The sequence below is a fragment of the Chiloscyllium punctatum genome, chromosome 20 (genome assembly GCF_047496795.1).
Source record: "Chiloscyllium punctatum isolate Juve2018m chromosome 20, sChiPun1.3, whole genome shotgun sequence".
In the NCBI taxonomy this organism is placed as follows: domain Eukaryota; kingdom Metazoa; phylum Chordata; class Chondrichthyes; order Orectolobiformes; family Hemiscylliidae; genus Chiloscyllium; species Chiloscyllium punctatum.
The window spans coordinates 61,861,125-61,883,869 of NC_092758.1; the positions used below are offsets into that span (position 1 = coordinate 61,861,125).

The window sequence follows — 22,745 nt, forward strand, 5'->3', positions numbered from 1 at the left end:
TGGAGTCACAGGTAGATAGGATAGTGAAGGAGGCATTTGGTATGCTTTCCTTTATTGGTCAGAGTATTGAGTACAGGAGTTGGGAGGTCATGTTGCAGCTGTACAGGACATTGGTTAGACCATTGTTGGAATATTGCATGCAATTCTGGTCTCATTTCTATCGGAAAGACGTTGTGAAACTTGAAAGGGTTCAGAAATGATTTACAAGGTTGTTGCCAGGGTTGGAGGATTTGAGCTATAGGGAGAGGTTGAATAGGCTGTTTTCCCTACAGCATCGGAGGCTGAGAGGTGACCTCATAGAAGTTTACAAAATTATGAGGGGCATGGATAGGGTAAATAGGCAAAGTCTTTTCCCTGGGTGGGGGAGTCCAGAACTAGAGGGCATAGGCTTAGGGTGAGAGGGGAAAGATATAAAAAGAGGCCTAAGGGGCAACTTTTTCACACAGAGGGTGGTACATGTATGGAACGAGCTGCCAGAGGAAGTGGTGGAGACTGGTACAATTGCAACATTTAAAAGGCATTTGGATGGGTATATGAATAGGAAAGGTTTGGAGGGATATGGGCTGGGTGCTGGCAGGTGGGACTAGATTGGGTTGGGATATGTGGTCAGCATGGACAGATTGGACCGAAAGGTTTGTTTCCATGCCGTACATCTCTATGGCTCTATGACCTCATCCTACTTCCTACCTAGGTTATTAGTACTGAATTGGGCCATGATCTCAGGCTGTTTACCTACCCACAGAAGAATGTCCTACAGCACAGAATATGATAAAGACATCATACTCCAAAGACAGATATTTGAAAGATTACCAATGGTAATAAAAACACATTTACAACATTGATTAAAGCCTTTCAACAGGGTAATAAATGACATGTTACTAATTTAATGAGTGCCAACCCATTACAATCAGCGTGGATGTTAGTACTTGCTGAGGCTTCAACTAGGGCAACATTGTTCAATGACGCAGAACACCAATAGGCTAACATTATCAATAAATCCACAGATGGCATCCAGTACATAATAAAGTAAGCTGACTGCTGAATACAGGCTTCAAACAAATATCAGGTGTCCTTCAGGTCAGTGATTAAAAAAAAAGATAAAATTATATTGGCTAAATAATCAATCCAGCAACCAAAACTGGCAATTCATTTTCTTGGCATCCCGAGAGGTAATGATTGGTACCTGTGTGGTAAGGTAGCATTTTGCTTTCCTGTAGGACAAGTAATCCAGACAGCCTGAGTCCAAGTCTCACCAAGGCATTTTATTATCATAATCTGGAACATGCTGCCTGAAAGAATGTTCAGTAATAACTTCAACTCAACAAAATTGGATATATATGTTAAACAATTGTACGGCTATAGGAAAAGAGCAAAAAAAAAGAGTAGGGTTAGTTTAATACCTCTAACAAACAAACAAACAAATACAGTTCAGGCTGACTAGCTTATTCTAATCTACACAAGTCTGTAATAATTACCTGGCAGATAGACTTACAAATTGCTAACTGGCAAGAAGTACCATGGTGGTCTTCAGTGGTACAAATTAGTTGTCTTCCTAATGGGTGAGGGTTGAAAAGTGTGCCACTGGAGAAGCACAGCAGGTCAGGCAGCATCTGAGGAACAGGAGAGTTGACGTTTCAGGCATAAGCCCTTCAACAGAAACTGTTGACTCTCCTGCTCTCACTGACTCTCCAGCATCTGCAGTCCTCACTTTCTTTCATTTCCTAATGGGTGACACAGCTCTCTGACAAGAATGCTCTCTAAAGTCCATGAACCAACTTACAATAAACCTCTGAATTAATCTTATCCTCCATTCATGCATCCTACACCGAAAAGTATTTCTCCCTTTTCTTCCCAATTGAATTCATATTGCAGCCCTGAAATATCTTTCAATCATTAATTCTCCTTCAAAGTTCTGACAGTGTTACATGATATCCATTCACATATTTCAATTTGTATAATAAACTACCATTCAAGTCTTTAGAAACAGAAAGATTTATCCATCTTTAGTGAACTGTTTTAGGAAAGGTTAAAGAAGAAGTGACAGATCTGCACACAATAATTCAAATTCAATTTATGGCTGAGCTGTTTCCAGTTAGTTACATTACCTTAATTACAGCGTGAACTATCAGTACCTCATTGGTTTAGACATCATTACATTTAATAAATTTATTTTAAGCATTACTGTATCAACTTACCTTTGAAATTAGCATTCAGTCTATCTCCATCACTGAATGTGGTTATGTTATTTTTGACAAATATGGACCATCTTTTTATGATAGAGTGCATTATTGGCTTTCTGGGGTAATTTTTCCATTGTAGTACATTTAGTAGTAATCCTGAATTGCTTCCAAAGATTCCATAAACACCAAAAAAGGATCCTGTAGCATCCTATATTTTCAAAATTTTGTTTGTCTGTATTTGATAATTTTATCTCCAAGCAGATTAGAATCATGGCAGGAGGAGAGAAGCATGGTGGAGAGGTTACACAGACAGCAATTTTAGGGTAAGAATCTGAGATAATCATGCAGAGATGGATTGCAAGGGATGGTGGGTTGCAATGGGAAGATCACTGGATAGAGATCATGAGCACAGATAAAAAAATGAAAGATCAAAAAGTGAAACAAATACAGAAAAAAAGTGTTCAAAAAACCCAGCAGGTGTGGCAGCATTTGTTTCAGCTTTCCAGCATTCATGGGTTTTGTTTTTATCTGAGAGATCATAAAAATTAATCTGGATCATGGGAGATTTCAGGTGTCAACTCACAGGAGAGAGAATACAAGTGAAAGATCATAGGAGCAAGATCATGAAAAAGGAGACAGAATTGAAGGAGTTGTAAGATCACAGCAGGGAGACCACAGTGGGGAGGGAGGTGCTAAATTAAGTGTATTGTGTGTGTTATGGCCCGGAAATTTGGCTTGAAGTTTCATGAAACTTTCGATTTAAGTCCAATAAAATTAAGATAATAATTGTTTCAAGGTTTGATAATTTCATGATACTTCATTATATACCTTTCAAAAAGATAAATTAAGGACAGTAATTCTCTCACTAAAACAATTAGTCTTTCATGTAGTGAATAGTCACTATGAAACTGATTATTCTGTACAACAGAAAGGTTGAAATGAAATGAAAGCTCGAGGCAAATGAATTCACTGTACTGTCTGCATTCTACTCAAGGTTCAGAGAATGTAAGCTTCATGAAACATGCCATATGCAATATGTAACCAGATCCTCCCAGACATTGTAATCTGTCTTAATGCCTGATATTGTGTGCAAGCAAACCACATCAGACAGATTCTGGACGATATCTTAAGAGACTATAAATATAGCACTTTGGAACAAATACACTCATCAATATCACCTGTGAATTATGGAGTGCCTTGTCTTTTGCATAATATTGGCAATAATTTATGTAATCAATTAGAATGAGTATGCAATTACTCTAACATTTAATGAATACATCGATTGTCGTAACATACATGTTTACCATGTTTAGACATTTATAATTTCACTATTAGGATTATGACTATCAGAAAAGAAATAAAATTGGCAATCCCACATTTGTTTGAGAAATTGAATCACTATAAATAGAGTTATTCCAACTTTTTAATACTTAAAAAATATGCAATTTATACAAGAATCCATAATTTAAGATAAACATAAATTACTTAATACAACTCTACAAATTTATTCATTAAGGCTTTATAATACCTTTGCTTTCTAGTCATTCTCAACAATACTCACTAGAGACAATCACCTAAATAGATCCATTACAATATTAACTAGAAAAATGACATTTATAGAGAAAAAAAATTAAAGATGAATTGTCTAGCATGAAGAGACTAATGAATGTCAACCAGCAATGTGGTTCATAACTAAATATCATCATACATGGATGATGAAATGGTAGCTCACTTCAAATTAAGCTTGCAACCACAGAAATGGAAACTGAGTTATGTAAGCTAGGCATCCTGTCACAAAGACACACTGCATGTAATGACTCAAGTGAGCTGTCCACAGGAAGTCTGTTCTGGGAGCGTGGTCTATGTTGATATCATTCAGCCACAAATTATCTGTCAAAAATTGGGTATAGTTAGTATATTGTCCTTTCATTTGATGGAAAATGAAACAGTAGTAACATGGATATTCCATAGTGGAAACAGCAGCTAGATATTCTACCGAATATCTTTACACTATTATAAATCTAGTTTTATTACAATCATTTATGGGATATGGGATTTTTGGAGTAAGGCAGAATTTACTTCGCATTCCTAATTGCCCTGGAGATGATGACGAGCTGGCTACCTGAATCACTGTAGCCCTCAGGATGTAAGAACACCAGAGTGCTGTGAGGACAGAGGTTCCAGGATTTTGAATCAACAACATTGAAAGCTTAGCTATACAGTTTCAAGTCAGGAATATATAGACTTGCAGTTGGTGGTTTTCTCATGCACATTTTGCGCTTGTCTTTCAAGGTGGTAGAGATTGCAAGTTTGGATGGTACTGTCTAAAAAGCATTAGTGAGATACTGTAGTGCATCTTATGGATAGTCCACACTGCTGCCATTGTGCAGTTCTGTAAAGGTAATAAATGTTGAAAGTGGTGGATGGGGTGCCAATAATTTGTTCTGGGTACTGTCTAGCTTCTTGACTGATGTTGGAGTTGCATTCATCCATACAAGTGGAGAGTGTTCCACCACACTCTTAAGTTGTGTCTTGTCGATAGTGGACAGGACTTGCTGAGATGGGAAGTAAGTTATTTCCCTCAGGACTCCGAGCCTCTGACCTGCCACAGTATTTATAAGGTTGGTCCAGTTCACTTTCGGGTCAATAATAAACATAGGAATCTGATGATGAGGGATTCAGTGACAGTAATGCCATTGAACACAATGGGATAAAAGAAACATCTTCTTGGAGCTGGTCATTGTTTGGTATTTGTATGGCATGAATGAGATTTACCACAAGTCTGCCCAAGCCTGGATGCTATCCAGGTGTTGCTGCATGTGGAGACAACTGCTTCGAATGCTACTGAACATTACACAATCATTAGCTAAACATCCCAATTCTGGCATTATGACTGAGGGAATATCATGAAGCAGCTGAAGATGGTGGCTCCAAGGAACTCCAATAGTGATGTCACTGACTGGAGATCATTTACCTGCAGAACCTCATATAGGAAAATTGGCCTCCAGTCCAACAAACATCCTTCCACTATTACCCTCTGCTTCCTCCCGTCAAGCCAATTGTATATTCAATTTGCCAGCTTGCCCTGGATTCCATGCAATTTAACCTCCCAGAGCAGTTTACCATGTGGAACCTTATCAAAGGCCTTACTGAAATCCATATAGAGTACGTGCTAATGGTAAGATTCTTGGTATATGGATGAGCAAAAAGATCTGTGAAGGTTGCCATGCAGATTGATAGAGTTGTTAAGAAGGCATACGGTGTGTTAGCTTTCATTGGTATAGGGATTGAGTTTCAGAGCCACGAGGTCACATTGCAGCTGTACCAATCTGGTGCAGCCTCGCCTGGGGGTATTGCATATAGTTCTGGTCACTGCATTATTGGAAGGACATGGGAGCTTTGAAAAGGGTTCAGAGGAGATTTACTAGGATGTTGGCTGGTATGGAGGGAAGGTCTTATGAGGAAAGACTGAGGGACTTGAGGTTGTTTTCATGAGAGAGAAGGTTGAGCGGTGACTTAATTGAGACATATAAGATAATACGAAGGTTAGATAGGGTGGACAGAGAGAGCCTTTTTCTTTGGATGTTGTTGGCTAACATGAGGAGACAGCTTTAAATTGAGGGGTGACATATAGGACAGATGTCAAATATAATAGGGGCTGGAACACCCTGCCTGCAACAGTAATAGACTCGCCAACTTTAAGGGCATTAAATGGTCATTGGATAAAAATATGACTGAAAATGGAATAGCGAAGGTTAGATGGGCTTCAGATTAGTTTCACAGGTCGGCGCAACATTGAGGGCCGAAGGGCCTGTAGTGCACTGTAATATTCTATGTTCTATACGTCTACTGCCCAGCTGTCGTCAACCTTCCTGGTCACTTTAGATTAGATTAGATTAGATTACTTTTTTAGATTAGATTACTTACAGTGTGGAAACAGGCCCTTCGGCCCAACAAGTCCACACCGCCCCGCCGAAGCGTAACCCACCCATACCCCTACATCTACATCTACCCCTTACCTAACACTACGGGCAATTTAGCATAGCCAATTCACCTGACCTGCACATCTTTGGACTGTGGGAGGAAACCGGAGGAAACCGGAGCACCCGGAGGGAACCCACGCAGACACGGGGAGAATGTGCAAACTCCACACAGTCAGTCGCCTGAGGCGGGAATTGAACCCGGGTCTCTGGTGCTGTGAGGCAGCAGTGCTAACCACTGTGCCACCGTGCCGCCCACCGTGCCGCCCACTTCATCAAAGAACTCTAACAAATTTGTGAGGCATGATCTCCCACTTACGTAGCCATGCTGACTACTCCTCATCAAACCCTGTCCTTCCAAATGCAAATACATCTTATCCCTCTGAAGCTAAATTTCACCATTTATCATAGTATGATTTAAAAGACTGTACCATGCATTAGCAGGGTTCTGGATTTCTACTTCAGTAGAATCTGTCATGTTTAGGATTTCCTCCCGAGTATGGCCAACATGGAGAAGTACTAATATATCAGCAAGATAGTATGACATTGTATATGCTTAATCGGATGCCATGAAACTTCAGTGGTCTGGAGTCAATGTTCAGGACTCCAGGGCAACTTCCTCCCAACTGTATATCACTGTAGGGCATATCAGCAATGGGACATGGTTTGTCAGGTATGATTCTGAATATGACTATGTCAAGACTTTGCTTATGGAACAGTTCCCCCAATTTCTTTTTAATTTGTTAAAGGGATGTGAACAAGCTGGCTAGATTAGCATTTATTGCCCAAAAGGCAGTTAATCAACCACATTGTTGTGGGTCTGGAGTCACATAGGAAATAACAGCAGATTCCCTTTGCTCAGTGAACCAGATGATTTTTTTTACAACAATTGTCAGTGGTTCAATAGATATCAGCTATTTTTTAAAAATACAGCTTTTTTTTTGAAAAATCAAACTTCACTGTCTGCCACGGTGGGATTTGAGCCTATGTGCCCAGAGTATTTTCCTAGTATTCTAGCACAAGTTCCTGAATGTTTAAGAAGAGGATATATTCTTGGGTCAACAGGACTGGGCTCACCACTGCTGTTTGCCATGCCTAGGCCGATGCCAATCATTGTCTGGTATCAGTTTTTTCTTTGGAATTTTAAGTGAGTAAATTCAACAGAATGGCCTATTAAGCCATTTTAGAAGGCAATTAAAATCAACAACATTGTTGTGAGCCTGGAATCACATGCAGACCAGGCCAATTATGGTGGCAAATTGTCTTCTGTAAAAAGAATTTTCACTCTTAAGGGCATCAATGAAACAGCAATGATTGTAAGGTCGCCACCACATTATTTTATTTTAATTCAAATTTTACCATTTATCATAGTGCGATTTGAACAATTATACCAGGCATTAGCTGGAGTTGTGGATTTCTACTTCAGTAACATTCTTGTAACACCACCATCTCAACTAGTGTTAAGATAATGAGGATGGAATGTTTTAATCTATTTGCTACAGGACTGGTAGATTTTAATTCTAATGTGAGAAGGAAAGGAGTAAGGAGGACTAAGGAAGTTTTTGAAAGGTCAAAGTAAAAGTTCTGTTAATACTTTTACAAGATGTGAAAGACTGAAATGCAGTGTAAGTGTGCAAAGCAAAGCACATTTAGACAGTTAATGAACACACATTCCAACAAATGGGGCAATGAGTACTTGATTCATTTTTACAAGTCTTCATAACCAAAAAACAGCTACTCCTGAAGAACTAGAGAACATAGAAAAAAGTATAGCATAGACTAAAGCAAAAACAGAAAACACTGAAAATCCACTTTGTGTTGATCATTAAAATGGAAATACAGATTGAGAGTTCTGGTGAAGGTTTCACACTCAAACCTTTAATTGCTTTCTAAAGGTTTATGCACTGTAAGATATTTCTAGCATTCTGTTACTATTTCAGATTTCCTGCATTTCCAGTTATTTATTTCTTTTATTGTAAAACAGAGTAACCTTGTAAAATCAAAATACTGTAGATGCTGGAAAAAGGTCTGAAAAAAATCTGCTCAATACTGAAAATATGGAAGTCAGTCATCATTATGCAGGGAGTAGAGAACCTCAAAAGTGAAATAAGGATAGACAAACAAATTATTATGATTACAAAAGAAGATAATATTGGAAATAACAAAAATAAGTTGCTGGAAAAACTCAGCAGATTTGGCAGTATCTGTAGAGAAAAAAAGTTAACGTTTTGAGTCCACTGACCATTCTCCAGAACTGCTTCGAACTTCAATCCTGAAGAAGGGTCAATGGATTTGACACTAACTCTACTTTCTCTCCACAAATGCTGCCAGGCCTGATTTCTCCAGCAATTTCTCTTGTTGTTTCAGAATCTTCACCATCCACAATCCTTGGTTTAAAAAAAAAGGATAATACTGGCATTCTTTTCTCTATACATATTTCCCATACTATTTATATTCAGATTGTATTAATTTACCTGCCACTTGCATTTTAATTCTGAGAAAGGACGTGCACACAAAACTGCCTTTCTCTTTAAAATGTGACTGACCAATTCTCTGTTTTCAGCATTTACTATCTGATTTTCTTTGTGCAGGCTTGTAAACCAAGGAAGGCAATCTCTCAAATGTAACAATTACAGGAAATGAGAAGATATAGTGAAAATGAAAGGTTTCTACAGCTTTCTTTACTCTTCTAAATTTTTTGTGCTTATCTATTTGTCATTTTAGTCTGTTCAATGATCACAAAGAATTACAGAAATGTTATATCATAGCAGGAGGCCATTCACCCCATTATGACTGTACCAGCTCTCTGAATTAACAATTTACTAAGTGTCATTGTCCCACTTCTGATTTGAAATCACCAGGTGATTACATTCTTGCTGAGGTCACAAAGTCAACAATTGAAATAAAATAAAAAAGAAATTGTGAATGCTGGAGATCTGAACCAAAAACAGAAATTGTTGGAGAAACTCCATAGGTCTGGCAGCATCTGTGGGAAGAAAATAGAGTTAACCTTTCAAGTGCAGTGACTCTTCATAATTTCTCTGAAATGTTATCTCTGCTTTCATCCCACAGTTGTTGCCAGATCTGTTTGGTTTCTCTCACAATTTCTGTTTTAGACTCAAAAATTGAGTGTGTTTTATAAAATCCATATAATTCTAACTCCGAAGCAGAATACTTCTGCTGGGCCAAACTAAATATGCTCTTGAAAGAAAAATATTTCTGAACTTATTGATGCTAAAATAAAGATTACTTATGACTTGCCTGAGATTTATCATATACTTTCACTGTCTATATATGTGTGTGCCACAATTGTATTCAACAATCAGTTAACGTAAAATACTTGCCTCCCTTCCATACGAGAGTTTTTGTCGAAATACCTATTTGAGTGCACTGCTCAAAATAGTCCAGTTTTCTTCAGTAATTACTTTGGATTATCTCAGGTGTACTACAGCCACAAATAGCTAAAAATGAGTACACCCTTCACTGAGGAACGACTTTGTTCAAATTTAAGTAAAGCATCAAATAGTTGGAACAAGAAAGTCCAAATGAGCAAATTAGATGATTTGAAACTAAATATGGTGGTTCTCCACTATCTGATTTAAACTGCTGAAATACCCAAATTCTGTGAGGGCACTCCTTACAATTGCATAATAAAATATTACTGCGTTGTGGCATATACGAACAGATGAATTAGGAGCAGGAGTAGACACTCTGCCCCTTTGACAGGATCATGGCTGATCTGATTACTCCATATTCTGGCCTAGTGCTGATAATTTTCCACACTTACTTATCAAGAATCTACCTTTCCTCTACCTGAAAGAAAAGTGTCTTTTGAGGAAGGAAGTTCCGCAGTTTCACAATGTGAGAAAGCTTTTCTCCTTCTCTGTTTTCTTTTTTTGGTGACCCATTTTATTGAAATATTGACCCCTAGTTTCAATCAAGTTGCTACCTACTCTTCTAAACTCCAGTGGAGAAAAGCCTCACCTTTTCAATCTTTCCTCAGAGGAAACCCATCTATTCCAGATTTCAGTCTAGTAAATCTTTTCTGATCTGCATTTACGTCCTTCCTTACAAGTATTCCAGATATAATCTCAGCAATGTGATGTATAACTGAAGCATAACCTCACTAGCTTTGTATTCAGTACTATCTATTTAGGATGTACCGACCTGAACTGAAAACTATAGATATTATTTAAAAAGGCTTTAGTTCTTCTTTGGAAAAATTATTTTACAAAATGTAAACAGGTGTGGTTATGCAATCAAACAAAATTGATTGATGGAGAAACTCAGCAGGTGTCGCAGTATCTGTGGTGAGAAAGCGGAGTTAATGTTTCAAGTCAAAGACTCAAAGGTAAAAGGTGGTGGTGGACGGTTTTTTTCAGACTGGAGGCCTGTGATCAGTGGAGTGCCAAAAGGATCGGTGCTGGGTCCACTACTTTCCGTCATTTATATAAATGATTTGGGTGTGAGCATAAGAGGCATAGTTAGTAAGTTTGCAGATGACGCAAAAATTGGAGGTGTAGTGGACAGCAGAGAAGGTTACCTCGGATTATAACAGGATCTTGATCAGATGGGCCAATGGGCTGAGAAGAGACAGATGGAGTTTAATTCAGATAAACGCGAGATGCTGCATTTTGGGAAAGCAAACCTTAGCAGGACTTATACACTTAATGGTAAGGTCCTAGGGAGTGTTGCTGAACAAAGAGACCTTGGAGTGCAGGTTCATAGCTCTTTGAAAGTGGAGTCATGGGGTAGATAGGACAGTGAAGGCGGTGTTTGGTATGCTTTCCTTTATCAGTCAGAGTATTGAATACAGGAGTTGGGAGGTCATGTTGCAGCTGTACAGGACATTGGTCAGGCCACTGTTGGAATATTGGTGCAATTCTGGACTCCTTCCTATCGGAAAGATGTTGTGAAACTTGAAAGGGTTCAGAAAAGAGTTACAAGGATGTTGCCAGGGTTGGAGGATGTCAGCTATAGGGAGAGGCTGAAAAGGCTGGGGCTGTTTTCCTGGAGCATTGGAGGCTGAGGGGTGACCTTATAGAGGTTTACAAAATTATGAGGGGCATGAATAGGATAAATAAACAAAGTCTTTTCCATGGGGTGGGGGACTCCAGAATTAGAGGGCATAGGTTTAGGGTGAGAGGGGAAAGATATAAAAGAGACCTAAGGGGCAACTTAGAGAGAGAGAGAGAGAGAGAGAGGCAGAAAAAGACATTACTTATAGTAAGCCAGAGAAGAGGAGAAACTATATAGGAGATAATGGGGACTATATGTAATTGAAAATGGGTTTCTTGTGCTCATGATAGGACCTGGGGTTATGGGGTTAGGTGATAGACATGGAAGGAAGTGCTCATGCTCTGAAATTGTTAAACTCAATGCCGAGACCTCGAAGTTATGAGGTATCTTAGTGGAAGATGAGGTGTTGTTCCTCCAGCTCACATTGACCCTCACTAGAGCAAGGCTGCAGGCCTGAGAGAGAAATATTGGCACTGGAACAGAGTGGTCTGTTGAATTGGCAAGCAACTGGAGCTCAGGGTAACTTCTTTGGATACAGTGAGGGTGCTCTGCAAAGGGGTCACCCAGTCTGTGTTTTGACTCCCCAGTGTAGGAGAAGACCACACTGTAAGCAGCAAATACAGTAATTGAGTGAAGTGCAGGTAAATCATTGCTTCACCTCAAAGGTGTGTCTGGGGCTATGGATAGTGAGGAGGGAGGTAAACGGGCAATTCTGCACCTTCTGCATTGCATGGGAAGGTGCATGCGGGTGTGGAGAAGTGCTGAGAGTAGAGAAGTGAACCAGGGTATCCCAGAGGGAACCATCCTGAAAGCTGACAAGAGAGGGAAGGGAAATGATGTTTCATGGTGGCCTCCTACTGGAGGTGGGGGAAATGGTGACTTATAATCTTTTGGATGCAGGATCTGGTGGGGTGGAAAGTGAAAAGAAGGAGGACCCTAACACTGTTGTGTGAGGGAAGGAAAGCGGTGAGGGAAGAATGGCGGGAAATAGATCAGGTATAGATGAGAGTCCGGTCAATCAAAGCAACAGGCAATCCTCAATAGTTAGAAAGGGCGGACATTTCTGAAGCCTCCTCTGTGGAAGGTGGCATTACCAGAATAGATGTGACGATGACAGAGAAACTTAACGAATGAAATGTAATTCTTACAACAAGAATAGTTTAAGGATGTATAGTCAAGATAACTGTAGAAATTGATGAGTTTGTAATGCCCCTGTCCTCACTTTCCACCCCATCACCTTCCACATCCAAAGGATCATAAGCTGCCATTTCCTCATCTCCAGTAGGAGGCCGCCCCGAGACACATATTCCCCTTCCCTTGCATCAACATTCATAGGGACTCTTTTGTCTGCATACTTCTGTCCACTCTTCCTCTACTCGCAAAACCACTACACACTCAAGACACCTTCCTATGCAACCACAGAAGATGCAACACTTGCCCATTTATTTCTCCCCTCCTCACCAAAGGCTCCAGCCATATCTTTCAGGTGAATCAGAAGTTTACCTGCACTTCATTCAATCTACTCTATTGTTTTCACTGTTCATAATGCAGAATCATAATGACGAAACACAGACCGGGAGCACCTACATTTGGTCCATAAAAATGACCTCGAGCTTCCAGTTACCTGCCACTTCAATTAATTATGTGTCCTGGCCAACATTTGTGTTTCAGGCCTGCTACAGTGTTTCAGCAAGGCTCAATGCAAGCTGGACAATTAACACCTCATCTTCCACTTTCCTTACAGCCTTCAGGACTCAACATAGAGTTTAAGCATTTCAGATCATGAACATCTTCTTTCATGTCTATTTTCCTACCCCAACAAGACCAGATGCTGTCATGACATGTGTTACTTTCAATACAGCCAACCCATTTTCAATTACCTATCCGGCTGCTCTTCTTCCTTGGCTGACTATCAACAATTCTTTTGCTTGCCTACTTATTTTTCCCCTTTCTCCCTCTGTCTCTGGGCTTTATCTTCACCTGTCAACTGACTCCTTTTCTCCTCCACTTTGCACCAGCAGCGTAACTACCACCTTTTCCTAGCTGCCTCTAGTTCAAAGGGCTTAAAACTTAGCTCTATTTTCTCTTCACAGATGCTGCCAGACCTGCTGAGTCTCTCCAGCAATTTCTGTTTTTGTTTCAGATCTCCAACGTCTGCAATTCTTTATTTTATTTTACTTATCCTATCAGTCCATTACCATCATATATAATATGAATAAACACCCATTCTGTCATACATTTAAAAACACTTTTACAATCCTCAAAGTGGATAACATGGCTCAAAAATTGGTATAATCAAGTTTTATACACAACTAAAATGTTGCTTATAAGTGAAAAGTGAAATAGGACATAAACAGGTTATTTTTAACAGTGTGAACATAGTCAGAATCATTGCTGATTATTTCTTACAAGATGCAAAAGTTGAAATTGCATAAGTAAACAAAGGCAAACTTGGAAAAATTATAATTCATTATAGTATTATCAGACTAAATGGCGACTCTCTTATCAAAGAGAGACAACTGATGGCAGTATAACCTGACAGTCACCATATGCCAGGCAAGAGTAAGAGGTTGAGAAGGAGTAATTTCATGGTAACATCAGCCAGGGCAGAAATTGAACCCAGTTGTTGACATCACATTTCATCACAAACTAGCTGTCCAGTCAACTGATCCCCAAGAGAAACAAATGTCAATCAGGGGAGCCAATGTGCTCCTTTTGCTTGGCAGTCTTCCTAGAGGCAGTTCATCACTGGAAGAGGCTACCTATCTAGAAGCAGCAGGCAGTCATCTGCATTATGTGGAGTTCTGAGATATACTGCCAAAATCTTCCACAAATGGCAGACAGGGCCCATCCTGCCACTAAGTCTGGCAGGTGCAAGAGGTGACTTAATGATGATTGTCAGGAAGCTCATGAAGCCCCCTGTACTGATCCACAACACCAACCTGTTGTTACATCTGACTGTCATATACCTTTAAGAGATATGCTCAAAGTAACATCACTGCTTGGGATCCAACAGTAAGATATTCTCAGATGTCATCTTAACTGGGAGCCACTTGATTTGATGGAAGAATGGAACTGGAGAAAGTAATGTTACAGATAAGATTGTGACTCTGAACATATACAGATGTGACTGTGAATGTAATGTTCGTATATATATATTAGCAACAGTAATAATTGTCTGTTGGATCTTTCAATTCCACATTGTCCAATACTTCATTTGTTATGTTACAAAGGATAACAAAAGCACTGCTGCATGAGATAAAAATACCTTGCTGAAGGCAAAAACGCACATTAAACACCCACAACACAACCACCGCAGCCATTAGCTCGCTGCAGCTGTCTATTTTGTGGTATGGTTTCCCCTCCACTAAGGTGGCCTGGCAGCAGTGGACACCATTTATTTCAATTAAATACTTCTTCAGATGGCATTTCAACATGTCAGCACCAACCTGTTGAAGGCTACAGCTCTTCTGATTGGGACTGCAGATTCAGGGTTCTGCCTTTATATTATTAATTGGATGGAGGTCCCAGAGATGGCCTTTTAATTGGTCATGTACTGGAAGATAGCCAAGGTAGGTCCCTTACAGCCAGTGTGTGGTTAGGACCTAGAATCAGTCTTAATTCTTGATTATTATTTGAAGTGCACAAGACTCAATCCTATACTAGCAATCCTCCATGATGTGGTAATACTGTTTTCTAAAAATAGAAGCAGTGTTCCACAAAATGGACAAAGTATTATTCAATTCCTAAGGTAGCAATACAGGTTCTAATTACCATGATGATACATATTTTGAGGCTAATTACATGTAATTACTCATAAGCAGACTGTGAAGTAAATCAAATAGTACGTGCTAGCTGTTAATCAGGAAGCATATTTGAAATCAGCCAAAATGGAATATTTCTTTCTCTGTATTCGTGTTACTGCTATGGGACATGTGCTGATCTGACAAAATTTGACATGTAAACTATGATGGATTGTTATAATTCATATCAACTTGTTCTTTGACGATGTAACGATTATCTGTCATATATGGCTGTTGCTTCACTCCTGAACATTCTGCTATAATGCTGATTAAAAGGTAACTGGCTATTTGCAAAAAATACTTTCCATTGAGCAAATGATAATATCTATAACTATTTCTAATAAACACTAGTAGTTCACTCATGGCTTTCTTCATTGCAGACAGGATTTTGTTTTGTGACAGTAAAACTATGCATTGCATAACAAGCATAATATGACAATATCTTACAGCAACTCATTTCTTGTTGATTTGTGTAAGATTGGTAATTTTCAGGACAAAGTAACTAATTTCTTCAGGACAGATTAGTTCAAAGCAGAGTTAAAAGAAATCCAAACTAGACATCAGTTCATGCTTAAACAATGCAATATATGTAGAATACCTGAAGGTGAAACATTGGCAAAGGCATACTTGTTAATTCTCTGCATGACACTCTTGTCCATTGATGTCAATGGGCAGGAAAGTTTGCTGGAATGTTAACTGCCTATTTTGTGTTTCCAAAGTTGAATTTCACCCTCCTATATCAAATCTATGCATTGTATCAAATCGCCAATTGTATAGTTCACTATAAGTTGCAAGGTTTATCATTTCATAAAGGAAGAAACATTGCACCATGTAACATGACACATTTACGCTGAAGGTGGACCAAGCTTGCTTCATTAAGTCCATTTAAAAAAACTCCTGTAAAAAGCAACATCCTAAAATCCACTAGAGTTTATTATTATTGTTTGATAGACTAATAACTCCAATCTCACTTACCAAGGCAAGAAAATAGGAAAGCATTGATCTTAGTTTCCAAAAAAAAACATTAATATTGTACTGTACAATACTTTTGAAGTGTGATGGTAAGGTAAAGTCACCATAGTCCCAGAGGGTTGCTCTATCAGAGAGAAATGCATGATGGTGATGAGAGTGAGAAGGAAGGACCTTCATGGTAACCTCAAACAGTATTAGAATTGAACTTGCACTGCTGGTGTCACTCTACATTGCAAGCCAGCCATCCACCCAACTGAGCCAACAGACTCCCTTTATGGCAAGATCCCATAAACAGCAATGTGATACTGACCAGACCATTTTTTTCCCAATTACATTGATTAAATGTAAATATTGACCACACCCCAGGTTTACTACCCTGCCCTTCTTCAAAACGTGTCATAGGAACTTTGTATCCACCTGAAAGCATATTTCATCTGAACGCCAGCAGCTGGGTACTGTAATGAAATTTTTCCTGTCTTTGTATTATTAAAATCCATATTGAATCAGTATGCCACTTTGCAAAACAGATAATAAGTGAACAAAAGATCTTTCAAACAATGTTTTAGCAATTCATTCAGTTTCTATTTGACAAATTTAGTAGGTTTTTCTGATTTTTAAAGTTTTGTTTTGACTCTGATATACCAAAAAAATTAACCAAAACTTGCCACCAGTAGCTTGAATGTAACACCAAAATGCAATACATTTTAATGACAGCAAGTGCATAGACATAATTTTATATTAAAGATACATATGATATAGATATTATTAATAATAGCTCATTAGAAGCACTGCTTTCTTTGAGCAAATTTTTCATGCCCCATTCTACAAAAGAAAACATGTCATCTAACCTGACACTGACATATAGTTGCAAGACTGGAAATGCTACATTAAATGAGATGTTAAGTCACGGCTCTACCTGCCTGTGTTAGGTGGACATAAATTTACCATGGTAATATTAAACATTAGGGAGCTGTTCTTGTTTCTCAGCCAATATGAACTCTTTAAATCAAAATTACGAAACAAGATTACCTGCTTATGTGTGGAACTTTACCATACAGACACACACATTGGTGTTTCCTTACAACAAAATAGTGAAAGTAGTTCCTAAATACTTACTTAGTTATGACAATCTTTAAGGTTTCCCAAGGTCATGAAAGGTACTTATATATAAATGCAAGATTTTGCTTCCATTAACTGTTATTATTTTTCTATGTTGTTGGTAATGTCACTGGAATTAATTCTGAATCTCAGTGGGTCACCTACATGGGACACAACATTTTGTTCAACAGATATAATAAGTTGCAGTATTTCAAATAGGTCAAGAATGTTGATAATATTTCTTTGTAAAACCTATATTGATAACCCAATTTCAACCCAATACAGTGATTAACTGTAGTTGTTAACATTACACAAACATTCACAAAGGCAATCTGTATCAGGACCTATTTCTTTAACTCTACTCCTGGCATTGTTTCAAAGTGCTTATGCAAAGTAACCAGAAAGAACAGGAGGGCAGGAGCTGGAGTCAATGTGCTGGATTTCCTAAAAGCCTGTCAGATTAGTTCCAACAGTGGTATGCGTTATCAGGTCACACAATACTTCAGACTGAAAGAAGAATTCCTAATGTAAAAAAGTAAGAACTTCGTAATTGAGCAGCATGCAAGCCTGAGGTTCCCAAAAGTGAGAAGGCCTGGCAGCAACAGCAATGAACGTTTTATAAGATGCAAAATTAAAGTTATAGACATGTTAATCCAAGTGCAGTTAAGTTATTCCTGCCTCTGCTTTAAGTTGGAAATGTAAATATTGAAAGGTAAGGCTATATGATAACAAGGAAATGATTAATGAAATATAGCTGTACTAGTTCTGAAGAACAGTCACTAGACCTGCTCAATTTCTCCAGCAATTTCTGGTTTTTTTATATACTAGTTGTTTACTAGTTCCATACAGGTTTCACTGAACCTCAAATACATGTTGTCTTTTGTAACAGCATTTTAAATAAAATAATTATATTATTTATAAGAAACCTATATAGTTTAGAATTAATTGGGATTTAAATGTTTACTGTGATGCCAGGAGATAAGTAGCTATGTTTTCCATTTCAAAATATGTGCATAGAAGATGAGGCAATCATCTATCTAGATACTTGGTACTGAAAATTAGATCGCCACAACAAAATAACACATTAAGATAGAGATGTTGAAAATGAAGGTTTAGGACAAATGACACTTAACACTTCTAACAATACTGTATAATAACCTTCAATAAACAGCACTCTGATGTGCCATTTTTGTTTTTGCATCAACTAGTTTCTAAGTGATATTTTAGATGATTTTACTTTGCAAAATATTGACTGCATATTGTTCATTACTTTGCCGTTTTTCTATCTGCATTAAACACATTATTATTAGTCATGAGTCTAAATAAATTTATTTATTGACGATAAATACATAACACTTAATTTGTCATGCCGTAGAAAGCATAACTGTTTGTTGTGCCATGACATGCTCCTGTTTCCCATCTTTGTTGCTTCTATAATCAGATTAATTTTAGTATAATTTTCATGAAGATATTTTCACATAGTAAGATAGTTAACAAAATGATGACAAATAAAATTTATCTAAGCGCATTATGATTAGATACCATTAGGTAATGTCTTTCAATCATCTTTTTCTTTAAAAATGTAACCTTGATAATAAACCTTCTTGAGGTCAGTCAAATATCTGCACTCTAATAAATTGAAATTATTCACTGGTGTTCTTTGTGGTTTGGGAAAATGCTTTTTTTTGTGGAATTTATTTCGCTACTATTCTTTATCATAACATCATTAGATCACTTATAACCAGTAATAATTTCGTTGGCAGGTCTCAAACAATGTTTACCCCTACTGGAAAAACAAACTTCACTATGTTCAGTTTTATATTTTAATTTTTCTTACTTTAGAACCATACTAGACATGATTTGCTGATTTGCTTTATGGAGTGAGGACAATACGTTCATAGAGTAGTTCAATCAGTCAACTTGAATATCAACCAGCAGCAGAATTGGAAATAGAATCCATGTTGAGTACTAATCTGTCTGTTGAATGGTTTCATTGGACACCAGTAAAATAAATCTTTATAGGTATAAATAGTAATATTGATTCTTCCTTTAATTATAGTGTACATTCCATGTACAGCTGATAGCTTTTGACTAATCTCCAATTTTTAAAAAATTAAATTTAAAAAATTAAAAATTAAAAAATGACTATAGTGAGGCCTCTCTCAAGAGATTGTATGCCTGTAGTGGCTAAGGTTGATATCAATAACAATGTTTCTGACCTCATACAAACATTACTTGAAATGAATGGGACCCACACTAAATTCCAAAAGTAGCTAGTGAAACTTGAAATATAATGGAATTTGCAGAAATATGAATACACAAATATTTGCTAACCATTTACTGCTAGAACTGAATAATACTATCAAAGATATGTTGTGTTTTTTTTAGTTAAAAAATCACACAACACCAGGTTATAGTCCAACAGGAAAAAAACCTGTTGGACTATAACCTGGTGTTGTGTGATTTTTAACTTTGTACAGCCCAGTCCAACACTGGCATCTCCAAATCATGTTTTTTTTTAAATTGTCACTATCATTGACCACAATACTTATTTCTGAATGTAGTTCCAATAAGCTGCTCTCAGGGTAAATGGGCAGAAATCTGGGCTTTTTTTTTCCCCTTCTAAAAGAACAGTGGATGCTCGATTCCCTCTGGCATTGTCTGTGCGTATGAATTGATCATTTAAAAAAAACAATTTTTGACCTACCTGCATTTGTGCCTGGTTATAATTCATTCTATTTTAATATAATTAAACAAGGAATATAAATGATGATATTCTGATGTTTTTGTTCGTTTCCTGGATACTAACGCATGTTAAGTATCTATTTTACTTTAATTCATTGATCATATGTCAATCTGTGAGAAACACCTTAATCCGTTCAAAAAAGGCACTGACAGTCAAAACATGTAAATTCTAAATTTACATTACATAATAAATTTTAAATGACCTTGACACATATTCTCACTAACAGAACAAGTTTTTTTGTTGATAAACCTGCTTTCATGATAGCTAGGAAGATGAATAGTTGAAGTTTATAAAACAAACCGAATATATATTTTAATTTTTTTTCAGAATCAAACCCAGATTTATGCTAAAGCTCTGGTTTGAATGCGTTTTTTAAATTGCAAGTGTTAATAAATGTGATTTTTTTTATTAGTTGCGCAATGAAGCTTCATACCGAGGTGAAAATGATAGCACGCTGAAGTGTATTTTCAGATTTAGTGCTGAACAATAAACCAATTCAGTTCTTAAAACTTTACCTTCAGCCTTTCCGATACACCGTCGTTGAAGCTGATTGTGAATTCAGCTATTTTCGGTACCCTCAGTTTTCCTTTGTTCTTTTGATCTGACTGGAATTCGGTTCTCGTTTTCACCACAACCTATGGAACAAGAAAGTTAGGGCGTGTCGGTCTCTATAGCCTGTCCTAACGGTTAGTGAAAACCTTTCATTAAAAATGTGTTGTGCCATAGTGGAAGCATCACATTATATCATAGTCTGCAAACTATATCCATATCTTGCTCCGCCCTTATGCTCACGCAGTATTCCACCGTTTATTCATTGAGATCACTGCCTATAACCTCATGCGATGTTTCACTCAATTTATATTAATCGCTGCTTAACTTTTCAGTGACTTCTGACAACCTTGGAAAAACTGAGCACATACTAGACGTCAGGAGCACGAACAAATAAACGCCGAAAAGGATATGTTTTACTCTGACATGTCCTGATTTGTCTAATGAATTCTAACTATTCAAGAAAGAAAGGTTGAAAGGCTGTACGATTTGTATGTGATTTTAGGCTTTGATGGTCAATTGCCTAATTAGCACGGTACCTTGTCTGGAGCAGGGAACTGCAGATGATTCACATCCAAGGGTGTGATCAAGGGGACGGTGTGAAAATTATCATCACTACAGGATTGCTTGGTATTTTTTTCGTTCAAGTTACTCCCCAGCTTCACCATTATTCACGAGGATTGGTCTTTAACGTGCGAACCGTAATCTGCAACAAACAGGGGACACAGTGCTTCGACTCCAAACTGGTATAGAGAGTAAAATTCCAAGATCGCGTTTTGTAACCCAAATCGCGAATATAGCACAGTCATTTTTTTTCCATACAGCATTTGACAAGAACGAGCTCAGAATACTAATAGACCTATTTTGTGTTCAAACCGTGACAGGTCCCCAAGTTGATTTGGAAAGCACCATATGTTAAATAAAGCAATATCATTTAACCATTACAGTCATTGCAATATCACAGCTGTATTCTAGACTGAAAGCTGATCGGTTTCAGCTAGTGCAGACATTTAACTCTTTAATATTTGTACCTATATAGATACCAGGGACGATGCGCATTTCAATATTAATAGAACCACTACAGAGAAAAAGAAACGCACAAGTCAGTTCATTTAATTCCCAGCAAGATATTTACTGAATGAAATGGAAAACAGCTTGGTCCTTGAGCAGCTGCATTTCAAGCGATGACTGCATTGGTATCGATGTTTCGCCTCGAAGATCATACCTTACATGATTCCTTGCAACTTGAAGAATTGTTAAGAATTACATTTCAGATAAGACTGAGGAGAGAAAGCACGCGTTCCTCCATTTGGCATAGAATAAAACACGCATAAACTGGATGACCATATCCCATAGCCATTTTCTGTTGCCCTTGATGTCATACAACCAGCACAATACCTCCACAGAGTATATACTTGATTTTGAACATGACGATTAATCACAAAAATGTTATTGTATACGGTAACTGAGGTCTAGCCATTATCCTACATTTTAACTTGAGTTAATATTATCCAACACTTTACACGTTGGAAATGTCAATCGAATATTCGCTTACTGGGGATACGTGACGTCTCATTAAAACTGCACCATCCCAAAGACCGTACAAGAAAATGTCTAAAGTGGTTCCACTGGTGTGTCCCCTTGATGTATACTTACAGAATAGGTGGTTTTACCTTTACAAAAAGCACCTGATGTCACAAGATGGCGTTTGATAAGGGAGGATTTTGCAGTCGATTCTGACCAGAGAGCTCTCCTGCCGCAGACTGAGCAGGTTTGGTGCTGAAAGTGAAAGCTTCGTGCGCTGCGGGGCACTGACGTCCAACCCTGAGCCTGAATGCTCCACTCTGCATTGTGCAAACACGCCGCCTACCGCATTTACTGGCAAAATCCTAGATATACCCAGTACCAAACAATTGCTATGTTATTTCAAAATCACATTTTTATAAATAAAATACATGTAATTCAGTGAGAATCCTCACTCCATTAAACATTCAAAAGAAAGGGTTTCTAAATTGTCGTTGTTTTGCTTCAGGATAATTGCCGCTATGGTTTGGGAATGTTAATATTAGGAAAAATAGGAAAAGGAAATGGAGATTTAATGAAAAATGCTAAACGTGAGTATAGTAAGATGTAAATCAGCTCTAATCACCCAAACACATGTGCATCGCCAAGTGATTTCTATTTTGAGGCTATCCTGCAGCTTCAACTCATCAAAACAGAAGGTTGTTTAACAAATTTAACATAATATTTGGTAGAGTGAAGATTTGTCTAGAATTAAGTGACCAAAAATACAATAAATAGTTTATAGTCATTACAGCACAAATATTGTCATTAACCACATTTTACTTTTGGGTAAGCACTAACCCTGCTTTAAACAAAGGACTGCGCCTCAAAACGT

At 37.8% G+C, this 22,745-nt stretch overlaps 1 protein-coding gene across 3 annotated transcripts in view; it reads right to left on the reverse strand.

The window, feature by feature from the left end:
• Positions 1–22,166, reverse strand: part of nsg2 (neuronal vesicle trafficking associated 2) — an 80,169-nt gene extending 58,003 nt beyond the window's left edge. Inside the window, exons 1-3 of one of the 3 annotated variants that reach the window (XM_072590998.1) lie at positions 22,021–22,157; positions 20,887–21,053; positions 20,314–20,433 (exon numbers count right to left, since the gene is read on the reverse strand). In XM_072590998.1, the coding sequence (XP_072447099.1) occupies positions 20,314–20,433; positions 20,887–21,015 (249 nt within the window). In that variant the 5' untranslated portion in view covers positions 21,016–21,053; positions 22,021–22,157. Of the gene's footprint in view, positions 1–20,313; positions 20,434–20,886; positions 21,054–22,003 lie in introns of all 3 variants that reach the window. The other 2 variants (XM_072590999.1, XM_072591000.1) reach the window with 2 other exon arrangements.
• Positions 22,167–22,745: the final 579 nt, after the last annotated feature.